We start from the raw sequence: 16,361 nt of genomic DNA on the forward strand, positions 1-16,361 counted from the left end.
CTTTGCCGGAAGTATAATTAATCCTAGAAACAGGGTTACCAAATTGCACACTTTTCGAGTGAAATACACTCTTCTTTTTACCTCAATGGGGATCTGGAGGAGTGAAAATCACTCTTCTTGGGTGTTGGTTTCCAGTCTCTTTGAAAATCAGTAGTTGGCTACTTTGTCGGAAGTATAATTAATCCTAGAAACAGGGTTACCAAATTGCACACTTTTCGAGTGAAATACACTCTTCTTTTTACCTCAATGGGGATCCGGAAGAGTGAAAATCACTCTTCTTGGGTGTTGGTTTCCAGTCTCTTTGAAAATCAGTAGTTGGCTACTTTGTCGGAAGTATGATTAATCCTAGGAACAGGGTTACCAAATTGCACACTTTTCGTGTGAAATGCACTCTTCTTTTTACCTCAATGGGGATCCGGGGATTCGTTACCAAATTGCACACTTTTCGTGTGAAATGCACTCTTCTTTTTACCTATTAGGGGATCCGGAAGAGTGAAAATCACTCTTTTTGGGTGTTGGTTTTCATTCTCTTTGAACGTCAGTACTTGTGATATGTGATAACGTCAATAGGCTTGGATATGGAGCTTGTACTTCTTGAGTGTCGATGTTTATTTCAAAGTAGCTGTATCAATGTCATACGGGACTTGCGTTGTGCATAAGAACTTCACCTGTGAGGTGCTTAACAAGATGTATCCGGGGGTTTAGATGAGTCATAAAGTGAGAGAAACAACCTCCACGATCCTATCATCGTATAGACTTTGGATAGGATGGGGTTGATTCGCTTGAAGTTGGAAGATCTAGTGCCATTTTTATGAGTCAAAAGTGAAAAGAGGACAGCCAGCCACCCCCCAAGATCCTATCATTCCCCGAAACACATCAAATAAAAATTTTAATTGTGTGTTTGGGGATACCAACCTCCCCACATTTTCAACTTATATTACATCAACTTATATTATTAATTTAGATCTTTAAGGTTAAGTTGTGGGGGATTTTGAACTAGGCAAAGGCACTATATGTATACTTTCAATGCTACCACTACAATTAATGTATCTAATGACGCTAAGGCTATTAAGATGAAAAAAAGGTATTAAGGCAGTACCATTCTATAATGGCTAGAAATATCATTGAAACTTTTTAAAGAGCTAATTCAAATCGAAATTAAAGGTTCTCTTGTCAATCAAACTGACAATCCACGCTTTTAATTGTTTTAAAAAGCAGAATTGTGGTAAAGAGTCAAACCTTAGCGTAAAGAGCGAAGGATTGCGGAGGGGACAACCCATTTCATATACGGAGTAAATTCTGTTCGTTTTAAGTTTTAATGTCGCTCTTTACTTTCAGTTAGAAAAACTAGTTTTTTTTATGTAATTTCTGAACGTTTTTGAATTAATGCATGTTTGATTTTGGCTCTCCACACATAAATTATTAAAATGAAATTTACATTTTAATTCCTTTTTTGGCTAAATGGCTTTCTCTTAGTTCTGATCAGACTATTTTGAGAAATAAGGGATGGGGAAGGAGGCCTAGTTGCCATGCAATTTTTCGGTTACACAAAAAGGCAACTATAAATTTTAATTTTTAACGAATTTTCTTATTAGTAAAAAATATACGTAACTTAAGAATTAACTTACGTAACAAACTTTTATATTCTTAAATTTTTATTATTTATATGAGGGGGTTTGTACCCTCGTTGATACCTCGCTCTTTACACTAAATCGTAAGTTTTGTGCCGATTCTTTAAGAATGACTCCTGAATCAGAAAGGCCGTAGAATAAATAGTTGAAATTACTAAAAATACTATAGCATAAAGAGCGAGGTATTTATCTCCTACTAAATACCTCTCTCTTTATGCTAAAGTATTTTAAGAACCCCTCATGTGCGTAATAATCTCTGTTCGTTTTAAGTTTCAATGCTACTCCTTACTTTCAATTGAAAAAAACTTTTCCATGTTTATTTTTTCATTGTTTTTTTTTTATAGTAATTTTAGAAAATCCTGCGCCCTTTTCATTGAATTTTTCTTCTCCCATGACATATTTCTCCAAGGAAATCTCCTCCCACATAGCCCCCTCCCCTCTACCCCACCCCTAAAACCAAAAAAAAATCCCCTGAAAACGACTGTACACTTCCCAATAACCATTATTATATGTTAACACTGGTCGAAGTTTGTAACTTGCAGCCCCTCCCCCAGGGACTGTGGGGGAGTAAGTCATTCCCAAAGACATACTTATTATGGTTTTTGACTATGTGAAACAAAATGGCTATCTCAAAATTTTGATCTGTTGACTTGGAGAAAAATTGAGCGTGGGAGGGGGCCTAGGTGCCCTCCATTTTTTTGGTCACTTAAAAAGGGCACTAGAACTTTTCAATTCCGTTAGAATGAGCCCTCTTGCAACATTCTAGGACCACCTGGTCGATACGATGACCCCTGGGAAAAAAAACAAACAAACAAATAAACACGCACCCGTCATCTGTCTTGTCTATCTGTCGTGATCCGTGAATGCGATGGTGTGATTTTCGTTAAGATTATGTTACTTTTAGGGGGTGTTTCCCCCTATTAAACGAAATAAGGCAAATTTTCTCAGGCTCGTAAATTTTGATGACAATGACTAAATTTGATGAAACTTATATATTTAAAATCAGCATTAAAAGCCGATTCTTTTGATATATCTTTTAGCATCAAAACTCCGTTTTTTAGAGTTTTGTTTACTATTGAGCCGGGTCGCTCCTTACTACAGTTCGTTACCACGAACTGTTTGATACAGAGTCGGTAGGCAACTGGAAGTGGAATAGAGATTCAGTGCAAATCTGATTCGAAAGAAAATTCAAGGAAATTGGCGTGTGCTAATTTTACAGATATTTAGCGGTAACATTTGAAAAAAGTAGAAAGCTAATACACAGTAAAATCGCTAGGTCCATTTTTGTGCCCTGAACCTGTCTAAAGCTTTTGACAGTATTTCTCATTCTCAAGTTATGTTTTCCCTTGTCAGTTCAGGAGTCAACGTTTTGTCGTTCAGGTTCTTCAGTTTTGGTATAGTAATTCCCATATTCGGTTAAGTTTCACTCTAATTGTTATGGGAATATTCCAACCCGCTTGGAAGTGCGTCAAGGTGGTGTTCTTTCACCGTATTTCAGTATTTGTATCCGCAGTGTGTTATACAAAATTATGCCCTTTCTTTTTTGTAATTTGGTAAATGTCTCTTGTATTGCATATGCGGATGATATACTTCTAGATCTAGCCGTTCTAGATCTAGCCTCTCGAATTCCGTATCATCTATTTCAAAACATTTCAAAACTGTTGGTCTGTCATTGAATATTGATAAGTGTGAGTACCTAGTCTTTAATGCAAAGTCTAAGCCCATTGGAAATCCGCGTTCTAACTTCTCCATCCATTGTGTCTCTGATTTGCGGCGGTCAAGCATTCATATTTATTGGAATCTACTAGCTTTTAGGATCAATATTGTACGGCATATTAAAGAAAACTTAAAGCGGGTTATGGTAAAATAGTAGCTAATCGTGGTCATTATTATCGAAAAGCGCTTGCTTTTCGATTGCTATACACTAGTTTTTGCGACCATTCAATACTTTTCCTATCTGGTATTTCACCTATCCTGAAAAAAAGATAAGATCTGGCTGAATTGTGTATATTATATTCCTGCTATTGTAAGTTTCTGTTTTATTTACCCCGGTCTTATAGGAAAAAGAAAATAATTCGGTATTTCGGGGCTTCTGACATTATTACTCCTTTGCGGAAGTTAGGCTTCCAAACTTAGTTCGTTTATTTTCCCGTTAGTTGAGTTATGGTTGTGGTATATATGTTTTATCGCTCGCATAGTTGTGTTATTTTCAAATTATACTCCATAATAGAGAGGCTCCGAACACCCAGCATTGTATATTAAGCTCTGAATTTGACGTTTTTTCTAACCTGACCAGATTCGTCCTGCGCCCTGCGCCCTTTTCATTGAATTTTTCTTCCCCCATGAAATATTTCTCCAAAGAAAGATCCTCCCACGTAGCCCCCGTCCCTCAACCCTACCCTCAAAACCAAAAAATCCCCCTGAAAACGTCTGTACACTTCCCAATAACCATTATTATATGTAAACACTGGTCGAAGTTTATAACTTGCAGCCCCTACCCCTGGGACTGTGGGGGAGTAAGTCATCCCCAAAGACATAGTTATTATGGTTTTCGACTATGCTGAACAAAATGGCTATTTCAAAATTTTGATCCGTTGACTTTGGGAAAAAAAGAGCGTGGGAGGGGGCCTAGATGCCCTCCAATTTTTTTTGTCACTGAAAAAAGGCACTAGAACTTTTCATTTCCGTTAGAATGAGCCCTCTTGCGACATTCTAGGACCACTTGGTCGATACGATGACCCCTGGAAAAAAAAAAATAAATAAACACGCAACCGTGATTTGTCTTCTGGCAAAAAATACAAAATTCCACATTTTTGTAGATAGGAGCTTGAAACTTCTACAGTAGCGTTCTCTGATACACTGAATCTGATGGTGTCATTTTCGTTAAGATCATACGACTTTTAGGGGGTGTTTCCCCCTATTTTCCTAAATAAGGCAAATTTTCTCAGGCTCGTAACTTTTGATGGGTAAGACCAAGTTTGATGAAACTTATATATTTAAAATCAGCATCAAAATGCGATTTTTTTGATGTAGCTATTGATATCAAAATTCAATTTTTTAGAGTTTTGGTTACTATTGAGCCGGATCGCTCCTTACTACAGTTCGTTACCACGAACTGTTTGATTGTTAATACCACTACTAGTCCAACAACTAATACAACTAGTATTTCTACTACCGATAGATTACTATTACAACTATGACTAAGCGTATGAAAGTGAAACTTTAGGGGATATTGAGGGGGGAGAAGTTGTCTGCATGCAGACTGTCACAAAGACATATTAGTAATATCTTAGGAGTGACCAGTTGTGTGAAGTCGAAACTCACAGGGCTTGTTGTGGGAGATGTTGGGCTAATCAAGAGACAATATTTGCATCCTACCACTGCTATTTCCACTACTAGTATTACTACTGCTACTACTATTACTATTTCTACTGTCACTACTGCTACTAAAACTAAGGCTACTGCAACTTCTAGTGCTACTTTTACTAAAGCTAAAGGTACTAACACGAAACTGTTTAGGAATGTTGAAATAATGTTGAACTAAACTAAAACATACTGCAGATATAAAGGGTGTGAAGAGGACGCGGAAGTTATACCTCAGGAATAGGTTATGGTATTAAGTTGAAACTTTCAGCGTGTGTTAGGGGTCTTGTTGAAAAAACATAATAGAGATCTTGTGTGTAAACTGCTGTTAATACTACAACTACAATTATTGCTAACACTGAATCGAAGGATATTAAGCTGAAGGTTTTATGGGGTGTTTTGGTGGATGCTGAACCAAACCAAAACGACCTATGAGCAGGTAGATTGTGAAAAGGGTGTAACGGCAATATCTCAGGAACGGCTTACATTATTAAGTTGGAACTTTCAGAGTATGTTGTGGCGGATTTTAAACTAACCAAAGGCACTGTTTTAATAATACTAATACTGCTGTTACGATTGCTGAAACTAAGGGTATTAACGTGAAAGCCTTTGGCAACATTTAGGGAGCATATATATATTAGTGAGTATATATATATTTAAGTGAAGGTTTCGGAGAATGTCGAAGGGAGTATTGAACTGCATCGAAACATGTTACGGGGATACCAGTTGTCAAAAGGGGGAAACTCAGGAATGGCTGAGAGTATCAAGTCAAAATTTTTAGAGAATGATGGGGAGACAATCAATTGACCAAGGGCGTGTTGAGGGGTATTTTGTACTTACCAATAAGTACTATGTGCATGTTGTCACTATTGATACTATGACGACTGATATGACTATTTCTTCTTCTGAGGTTAAGCATAATAAAGTGAAAGTTCAGTTACCACTAATACTACTGCTTCTACTTCTTCTACCATTATTATTATTGTTACGCCTACTACTACTACTGCGGCTAAGGGTAGGGAGTTGAAACTTTCAAAGAATGTTTAGGGGGATGTTGAAGTAAATAAAAACCCACTTTATACAAGCTGGTTATCCAAAGAGCGCATCAGCAGTATTCTAGGAATGGTATAGGATATTAAAATGAGACATTCAGGGACGTTTTAACAGGGATGATGAACAAGGCGAAATACAAAATGTACATACCACTAGAACTACTAACACTACCACTACTACTGCTATTGCTTCTACTATACGACAGTTACTGATACTACTCCTACTGCGATGAGTACTACTAGTACTACTGAAGCTAAGCGTATTACAATAAAACTTTCAGTGGAAGTTAAAGAGGAAGTGAGCTAAATTGAAACACACTACGTGGATACAGGTCATTAAAAGGCCGTAACATTTTTATCTCAGAAACAGTCTAGAGTGTTATGTTGAAACTTTTAGCGCTTGTTAAGGAGGATGATTAACCAACTAAAAGGCACTATATGTATAGTATTCATACTACTACTACTAATACTATTATTATGACTTAGGATTATTAAAACATTTTCAGGTAAAGTTATGTGTTTGCATGCTGTCAAATCAACAGAATAAAAAAAAAAACAGCTTAGAACATTAGTTTCAAACTTTCAAAGCCTACAGACGGGTCTTTTGAGCTAATACCTAGCACTACTACCAGTAGTAGTACTACTAATACTACTACTACTAAGGCCTATGCAATTAATAATGCTGCAATAAGCCTTGATATATTAATAAAACTAATTATATGGCCTATGGCATTAATATGGAGCTTTCAGGCATTGTTGATCCAGATTGTTGGATAAATCAAAAACATGGTTTGGCCTAAGTGGATCCCGGTTGTCAAAATATCATAGATACAACCTTATGAGAATGGTATTAACTTTTATTTTTCAGATAAACTTGAGGATGTGTAAAACTTAATTAAACAATACCAAGTGTGTCTGAACTTTCAATAGGATGTATTTAGGCAACAATATCTGGAAAATTCTCTACAACATATAGATACTAAGCCAAACTACAGATTCTTGTAAATAAAAGTTTTAAAAAATTCTTTTTTTTTCCGATGAAAAACAAACATAAATTAATTTAAAAATCTTTTTCCACGAAACAAGTTTTTTCATAAAAGTAAAGAGCTACGTTAAACCAAAAGTAAGCCTAAAACTACCAAAATATTTCCATCAATTAATAAATGAAACCGAAAATACTCACAAATTACAATAAATAACCGAGTCAAACTCAAAATTAGAAGAAAATAAGGTGAGAGGAGCTACCGACCCCCAGGCCTTCTGAACCCCCCCCCCCCCAAAAAAAAAAAAATTAAAAACAAAAAGTAATTTTGAAAAACAATTTAATTTAACATTTTTTATGTTATAGCCTAACTTTTATAAGTCTAAAATAATAAAGATTTAAGGAATAAGTTTCAGTATATGTACATTAAACTGTTAATCCGTATTCACTTTTTGTTTTGTTCAATAATCGTGGCTATGATAGTTTTTTTTCGATTTTATGAGGAACAGGAACATTTTGCTATAGATAATGATTGTTTTCTGTAAAGCGCAAGCTATATTTTTGTTATCTGAAGGCATGGGAGGCGTCAGCCCAGCTACTAGTAATTTCTCCTCGTTTTGAGTTAGACTCGGTTATTTATTTTAATTTCTGTATTTATATGGTTCCATTTGTTTATTGATGGTTATTTTTTGGTAATTTTAAGCTTGGTAAACTATTTGACTTTATTTCTGCTCACCTTTGGTTAAATGTAGCTCTTTGTTTGTTTGTTTTTTAAATTGGGGGAATTGTTTTTAAATCAGCCCGAATTCCAATTATTTGATGCTTTCATGTTTATGTGTACGCCAAGGAGCTCTGGCATCTCCAGTTTCGTTTAATGATGGTGTTACTGGTGCTCAAGATAAGATGAACTGCTCATTTAACAGGAGTTGATTTCATAGTTAAGAGAAATATCACGAAGTAAAAGAGATGTCTTGCCTCGACAAGAGTTAGTTCAGTACTCTCACGTCGTCTTTTTCCAAATGAATCTAATAACATTTTTGAGATACCGAATTTGTTCAAAATAGTCGAAAAATCATATAATAAGGCCTTTGGATTAGAATCAACTCCTCAGCACCGGGGGGGGGGAGGTTTCAAGTTATGCCCCGTTGGCATTTAAGGTTCTTTGTGGAAAGGAAGGTCGTATAAACTTTAGAAGAGGTTCATTTAATTTGGAATAGGAAGTTTTAATTCCCTTTTAAGATTAAAAAGCAATGGAGGACAACTAGCACCCCTGACGCCCTCTTTTCCACAAATGCATCACATAGTAATGCCTCCAGGATTGAGAAAACCCCTTAGAGTAATGGGGCAGTGGTTGTAAGCTAGGTCCTAGGGGCATATGAGGTTTTTACGGAATGGCTGATCGTATAAAGTGTAGAGAGGACTCATTTCATTGTAGATTCAATAGTCAAAATTTTTTAAGAGATCTTTTTTAAGAGTCGAAAATTATATATGCCCCCCCCCCCCCCCACACGCTCATCGTTTCCCAAAAAATATGAAATAAAAATGTTGAGAATACTACTTTGTTTAGCATTGTTGTAAGGTCCACTATTCATGCTTTTAGGGATATTAACTCTCCACAGCCCTCAGGGCAACAGCTTTAAGTTAGACAATAATTCATTGTTTACAAATGACATAAATTAGTGAGAAAGGTGGGTATGTTTGACATTTACTTTCCAAAATGAGGAAGAGCATTCATGAATGAGAATATTGAAGGGAGTGTTGAATTAAATCAATACATGTTATATGCATACGGGCTGTAAAAAGGAGTAACTGAGGAATGACTAAGTATATTAATTTGGAACTTTAAGAAATCATAGATGAGATGATCAATTGACGAAAAAGGGAATATTTCTAAGCCAATATTACTACTAACACTACCGCTACTACTACTATTACCACAACTTCTACTACTACCACCATCACAAAAACTACTGCTTCTGTACCGAGTACCACCAAGGCTTAGGAATTGAAAAAAGGAACAAAAAGGAATAGGTTATTTGACTACTAAAGTTATATGTGTCCTTTTAAGGGTCGATTCTGATTGACGGACAACCAGTCCCTTTTATCAACCACAAAAGACATGCAATGAAATTGTGAAAGATTCAATTTGACCAAAAAAGTTGCAAAGTTCAATTTGCCTTCAAAGATAACGTGGTCCACAGTAAGTGCCTGTGGCAAGTGCCGTAAATAAAGCATATTCCTGATCGTCCAAGCTTTTGTTTTATAATTTAAAAAGGAGCTTGTTCGTTGTTGGGTGTGTAATTGGTTCAAAACTTTCAGGGTTCGTTGTAAGGGTCTGAGGAATCAGATGCTTCATTCTAGAATGGAAGGGGGTACAAGGCTCAGAAATGGGCTAGAATCTTTTATCACGGTCAGTTTTGAATTTATAGCCTTGAGTTCTTGGACCAACAATAACTTAATGTAAAAACAAAAAAAATGATGCGTCATCCTCTTGAAAAAGGGGTCATATCAAGGGCCAAAAGTATTCTTTTATGAGTATTAAGTTTGTTGGCAAAACCCAAAATATTTAAAGGCTCAAATGAGAAATCTACTCTATCGAGTTTAGGTCCCTGAAGAAACTAATTTGGGCCCCGAAAGTGGAATTTCCTGAAAAGTGACTTCCATGTAGCTGAATAACTTTTTACAGGATTAATTTTGGTTATTTAATAAGTTGTTTAAATACATGTTCTTTTACAGATCGTAGAGAAAAATGAGTGACTTGAGCAGTTTTCGAAGAGAAGCTACTGCTCTTCTTCAGGAATCCCCAATCAACCGTTCGTCTGTAGCAGATTTTCTGAATCGTTTTTCAGGGAATGTTGATCTCTTATCCGATTCAAGAATTACAGCGCAAGATGTTCTGTCAAATATACCAGAAGTAGAGATAAGATGGATGCTGGAAGAAGGGATTACCGTAGATAGGGGAGATATGAAAAGTCTTGTTCCAGTTTGGAGTCTTCTCGGTACTAAGTTCAAAAATCAAGCTGAACTGATCGAAAATGCCTGGATGGGCTTAAGCAAAGATATGAAATTTAAAGACACACAAGATCTTCGTTCCTATTACTATAATATTGATGGAGAACTGGCAAGGAAAAATATGCTGCAACTCGCAGATTTGCGAATACAACAAAAGAGGAAGTGTTCGGCTGAAGACAATGCTGTCCAAGAAGCACAAGAGACTGAAGAGGAAAATGAAATGGAGTCTTTAACTCCTGTTATTAGTGTTAAAACCGACTTAACAAAGCAACCTAAATTGAATTTACCAAACAGAGAAAATGTATCCAGCCCAACAGAACAAAAATTTCGAGAGGAAAGTTTAGTTAGTGCATTCACTATTGATTGTCCTCGTGACTTAACCAATATTTCTTATAGAATGCTTCACCGTCTGGAATTAAATTATTGTAATTCACCTGTTGAAGGATCAAATAATTTTTCACAGTCTGAGGAAGATTTCTGGCCCAAAATTGAACAAATAACAAGAGAACAAAAATTTGATGTTTCCAACCTTCTCAGCATGTATTCAGTCACAGATAAAGTAAACATTTTGCGACTTCTTCTGGAATCAAGATTTGCTATTCCTATATGTTCCAAAGACACTATAGAATTACTTAGGATCACGCAAAGGTTAGAAGAAGACATATTCCTTGGGGAAGACCTAAAGCTGCCACGAATTGCTATAATTAGTCAAGTATCCTTTGATAGTTCTGCTGGAAAAATTATGGAAGATCTTTTCAATTTAAAAACTTCTCTAAAAACTGATGAGACATCAAGCATGGAGGTTGGACAGGGCTTAGTCTGCTTCGAAAAAGGATATAAGAAATCTTGCATCGTCATACATATTAGTGGGGATTTTAAACCTTATTGGAAATTCCTAACAGAATTCACTGACTACTTAATAGTTGAAGACGAATTTATATCTAAATCAAATAAAGTTTCTCACTTTATGGGCGTATATTCTCCTGAAAAAATATTGCCACAATTCATTACCATATGGATCCCTAGCTTTCAAAGTGCTCGATCAAATCACCGTCCCTTTTATCTTATCGAAGGTTCAATTGATTATTTCAGTGGTATCCAAAGAAACCAACAATTAAAAGTAGTGTTTCGTGAAGTTGGACTTCACGCCAGCTCATTGTATTCAGTATTCCCTGCTATTCCCTGTTCTTTAAGTCCTGATATCAATAATCTACGACAAATGTATATGGATGTTTCTAATATGGATGGCTTAGAAGGTTATAGATCAAACGTGCTGATATTGCAAAAAAGTTTTGCAAGAGAAGGGGAATTGAGAGAAAAATTGAACGAATTTGAACTTGTCAATGACACAGGCAGTCGTTTAGCGATACAGGAGAAAATATCCAACGAAGAAAAGTTCCGTTTCAGTAACAGTAAAAAAAACGACCCACTTCTCAACATTTTCTTGAAAGGACTCCAAAAGAATGATATCGACCATATTTTGCTTTATCTTCGCGTTATTGATGATGCTATTTCACTGAATATCAAAGAATCCAAGCTTGTACGTCAACTAGAAGAAGCAGTGAATCAGAAACTAATGGACTTCTTGAAAAGTTTGCAACTATCAGGCGGAGGTCCTGAATATCAAAATCAGAAAGAATCTTATAGGAAAGATTTTTTGGCTGCAAAAGAAAAGCGTAACTATGCTCTTCTTTCACTTCGTCACCTATGGAGGGAAGTTTCGTTATTTTATTCATCAGGAAAATGTGCAGATTTGGAATATTTACCACACTTAGCTGCGTCTTGTTTGATAGCAGGAGAAACTTTAGAGCTCTACGATGGGGATGCGAATATGCTAAATGTCGATTGGATTGGTGCAATATTTAAAAATTTGAGCTCATTGCTTCCAAACAAAAGAATTTTTGTATTATCTGTGCTGGGAGAGCAAAGCAGTGGAAAGTCAACATTGTTGAATACGATGTTTGGTATTTGTCTTGCAGCAAGTATAGGTCAGTGTACTAGAGGCCTTACCATGACCCTAGTAAAGACAGTAAACCGAAAAGAGTATGACTACGTGGTTATCTTGGACACAGAGGGTGTTCGTTCACCAGAACATAAGGGTATACATGGCTGTGCGAAGCGTGATAATAAAATTGCGACCCTATCTATCTTGCCATCAGATGCTGTCATTTTGGTTATTAAAGGTGAAAATGACAATGCTTTAAAAGAAATACTGCCTATTGTTGCACTTGCATATAAAGGCTCTAAATTGGCAGAAGAACGAGGAGGCCTGCTTAGCTGTAAAATTTTTGCAGCTTATAATCAGGTCAAGTGTCATCAAGAAAACAGAAGCAAACTTCTGAATATTTTCATACAGCTATCAACTACACTTGTTGAATCTTTTACAAAAGCAAATTCACTAGAAGATTTGGATATGCATACATCCATCAGCTTCCCAAAGATGTTCAGCAATGAACAAGATATACGTGTATTTGGATATAATACAAAAGGAGATCCACCAAATGACATCCCAAATAAAGAATTTAGCCTGCAAATTATTGATTTTCGAGAGTATATCCATGAGCAGGTTGTTAGTCAGGCTGGATGGAGTGCTCGAAAAATTGAAAGTCTGGATAATTATTTGTTTTTAGTTTGGGAGTGCTTGAACAACTCTAATTTTGACCTGTCTCTTGAAACGGTCATAGAAAGACACGTTTACTCTGAAATAGAGCGAATATATCGGACCCTAAGAAAATTATATATCCTGAAATATGAAGAACAATACGATTTATTAAAGGACATCTATAAGAAAGCAATACCTTCGGAAACAGAAGAGCTGACGACCTTAAGAAAGATAGATAAAGCAGTTGAAGATCTTGATGTAAAGATGAAGCCTCATGCTGAAAAATTTGAAGAAGAGGTAAACAGAATTTTTGAACAAAAAGAGAACCAAAAGTGGAAAACTGAATACACTAGAAAGGTGGAAGACATTATCTCCCGTCAAACTGGTCAATGGCGGGATAAACTAGCAGTATTCTTGAAAAATCAGCTTTTGTTTGACGTAAAAGTTGGTCAATATGAAAAAGAAATGAGAGACAAAATAATAGAAGAATTTAAAATGCAGAGTCTGAAACACAAATCAAAGCAAGAATTGATAACAATGTTTGACTCAAATTTTAATAATATTCTGCAAAAAGCAAAGAAAGAAAACCCTCCAATGGATGTCAGAAATGCTGTCCTAAAGGCTTATATGATTAATCACACGATTAAGGCATTAGGTGTTGACCTCTTATTGCACGAGGAAACTAACATTATGCAAAATAAACCGCTCTGGAAGAGATTATGGGAAGGTGTAATCACGAAACCTATTGAAAATATATGCGATGACATTGTTAAATTCGTGACTCAGAGTAAAAGCAATGAAGAGAGAATTGAAAAAGACGTTACTCATAAAATAGTCAGTATCATAACCGGGAAGAAATATTATTCTGATGCAAGTGTGCATGAAGTCATTAGTGAGGTTGAAAAATATCTTACAAGGTTGAACAAAAAAATTGTCAAAGACAAAAAGAAAAAAATTCATAGATTTGCTTGCGAAATATTAGTAGGTTTTTTTTAAAAAATTCAAGGAAAGTGGGAAGAGGAGAATTCGGTTTACATGCGCTTTTTTTCAATGAAAGAGGTCATGCGAAGTTTTTGTCTTGACGTCGCAAGTGGTTTGGATGAAGTGGACTTAATGGCATCAAGACTTGAGGACTATTTTTCAAGACACGCTTTTGAAGCTTTTAATAAGGAACTTCAAGAAAGCGTGATTGGTAACTTACGAAAGAAATGCTGGCCTCAACATGCAAAAAATATTCAAGGTCACATGGATTTATTTTTAATCGAGGAAGTTGAGCCAAAAGGTATTGCTGAAGTCTTGCGTAAAATTGAAAATCCTAGTCTTTTGAAAAGGCTTACGACTTGTAGACTGATTAGCTTTGAAATTGAAGCACTCTCTGAAAACTTAAACTGGGCTAAGTTCCAAGATCAACTTGAAAGATGCTTAAGAAACACGTATCAAGTGGCTCCAAAGGATGAAAAAACGGGATTGAAGTCTTTTCAGTTTCATCAGCTTTTGAAATCACAAAAAGAATTATTTAAGAGCACATATATTGCCGACGAACTGACAAAAGAAATGAATACTTTCGGCTGGACAGAATTGGACAAATTGTCTGTCAATTTTGATCAGCGACATATTGATGCCATGATCAACAAAATTTCCCAGTCTTATAGAACCTTGGATAAAAACCATATTATAGACAATGTTTTGATTCAACTTCAGGACAATATTCATTTTGAAGCTGCTTTTTGTACACCATGTCAAGAGCCATGTCCTCTTTGTGAAAGTCCTTGCTTTCTTGAAGTCTCTCACAACGGTCCTCATGACACTTTTCATCAGCCAAAAGGTTTAGTCGGTATGCGTTATGTCGAAGGCAAAAAACTAAGTGCCGACGCTTGTAATACGACTCCTCTTGATCATCATTTCAGGCTACATGATGGAGATGGATCGTGGAAATATGCAGATTTCTCAAAGAAATTTACTAATTGGATGCAGCCTGATAGAACTAAGCCCGTTTCAGATTATAGGGAATACTTAATACGTTCGTATAACAAACAAATTGCAGCTTACTATTCGGTAAATCCATCTGATACATCAGTCAATGCTGAAAGTCTTGAAGTTGTCATAGACAAAATTAAAAGAAAGGTTGACTTCCGTAAAGATTTTCCTGGTAAACCCTGATGAAGAAAGGCGGCTCTGCATCTAGATGCTTGAAAAGTCCTTGTGAAACTAAGGTGGTTTTGTCATTTCATATTAGAGCTTACCTCAAAACTACCTCTGTTTTGTATTTTGTTTGAATAGCTTTAGTGCACTAATATTCTCTGTGGCTACTGGTTTGATTTAAAATAAAATATCATTGCTGTACTTAATTTTGAAAAGGGACTGGTTTGGCCAAAAAACAGCAGGAGCTTGAAAACTCTGCTTTTCTGTTCCATTTGAACAGCTTGAATAAAATAATATTTCTTGTGATAACTGATTTGAGTTAAGATTCTTATAGATTTCTTGGTTTAGTTTTAATGAGGGCTTGGTTCTACCCCAAAGCCAACAACTTCTCTTTTTGAACAAGGGGGGCAAAATAAAATTATTTTGAGACAGATACGCAAAGATTTTACTTCTTTTGGTCAAAGATTTTTCTTTCTGTGTTTTTTTCTTCAAGAATTTGCTTAATTTTAAAGTCCCATGCCTTCAAATAAGGCTAATTTTTCATTACCTACTGCACAGCCATAAATAAGATCTTCAGTTTTTGCTTAATCCTTTGTAAAGGAAAAAAAATATAGTCAAATTTCCCCTGGAAACTCTTTTTTTTCTCCTCTTCTTCTTGTTTCTATTGTTATGAAGACCTTTTCCCATAGCCTCATCCTAGAATCAAATTCTTGGCCCTGCACTAGACTGCTGCAGATGAGAGTAAACACGAAATCTGTTTTTTCCGAGCAAAGTTCAATTCTGTCTCACCGATATAGGAGGAAAAAGTTACCAAGAGTCAAACAAATCTTGGGAACGATCTCTAAGTAACGAGTGACTAGCCAGATAGTGACCAAAATTCTAGACAAAGAAGCTTTGATGACAATAAAAACATCAAAAGAATTTACTTTTTATGTTGATTCCGAATATATAAAATTCGACATATATATATGACGTATACCCATTTAATATTTCATGAAAATATATATATATATATATATATATATATATATATATATATATATATATATATATATATATATGCAAATTCTTATATTATTATCCGAAACCATAGTATAACAAAATTAAACATAAACATCGAAAATAATCAGCCAATGAACAAATCAAGATCGTTGTGGGTATTTGATAGTGGGTAAAAACATGTTTTAATTACTTTTCATTGCAATGACTATTACAAAATTAAAAATAGTGGTAAAACCAGAACGAAAAAACACTTGCAGAAACGGAGTTACCGATAAAAAATTAAGAAAACAATTAAAACAACATAAAACCTGAATAAAATAAAACAAAAGATACAGTGGACAGAAAAAGTCTTAGAGGCCCCAAGCTTAAAACTAAAGAGAAACCAGTAAAATATTTTTTTGTTTTATGATTTTTCTTATTGGATGGGGATGCCTATAGGATTTTTCAGGGGTAATGGACACTAAAAAATTGATATTCTATATGAAACATATAAAAAAAATTTGTTAAGATTCTAGATTTCAAGATGGGGGGAATATGGAGGATTTTCCTTGTTTGATTATATATCTATTCGTTAC

General features: G+C 35.4%; 1 protein-coding gene across 2 annotated transcripts in view; it reads left to right on the top strand.

Moving 5' to 3' along the window:
• The window catches only part of LOC136027629 (interferon-induced very large GTPase 1-like), a 49,357-nt gene extending 34,367 nt beyond the window's left edge, over window positions 1–14,990 (top strand). For both annotated transcript variants that reach the window (XM_065705049.1, XM_065705050.1), the window contains exon 2: window positions 9,765–14,990. In XM_065705049.1, coding sequence (XP_065561121.1) covers window positions 9,778–13,638 — 3,861 coding nt within the window. In that variant the 5' untranslated portion in view covers window positions 9,765–9,777 and the 3' untranslated portion in view covers window positions 13,639–14,990. The remainder of the gene's footprint in view (window positions 1–9,764) is intronic.
• Window positions 14,991–16,361: the final 1,371 nt, after the last annotated feature.

Source organism: Artemia franciscana, chromosome 5 (genome assembly GCF_032884065.1).
Source record: "Artemia franciscana chromosome 5, ASM3288406v1, whole genome shotgun sequence".
Classification (NCBI taxonomy): domain Eukaryota; kingdom Metazoa; phylum Arthropoda; class Branchiopoda; order Anostraca; family Artemiidae; genus Artemia; species Artemia franciscana.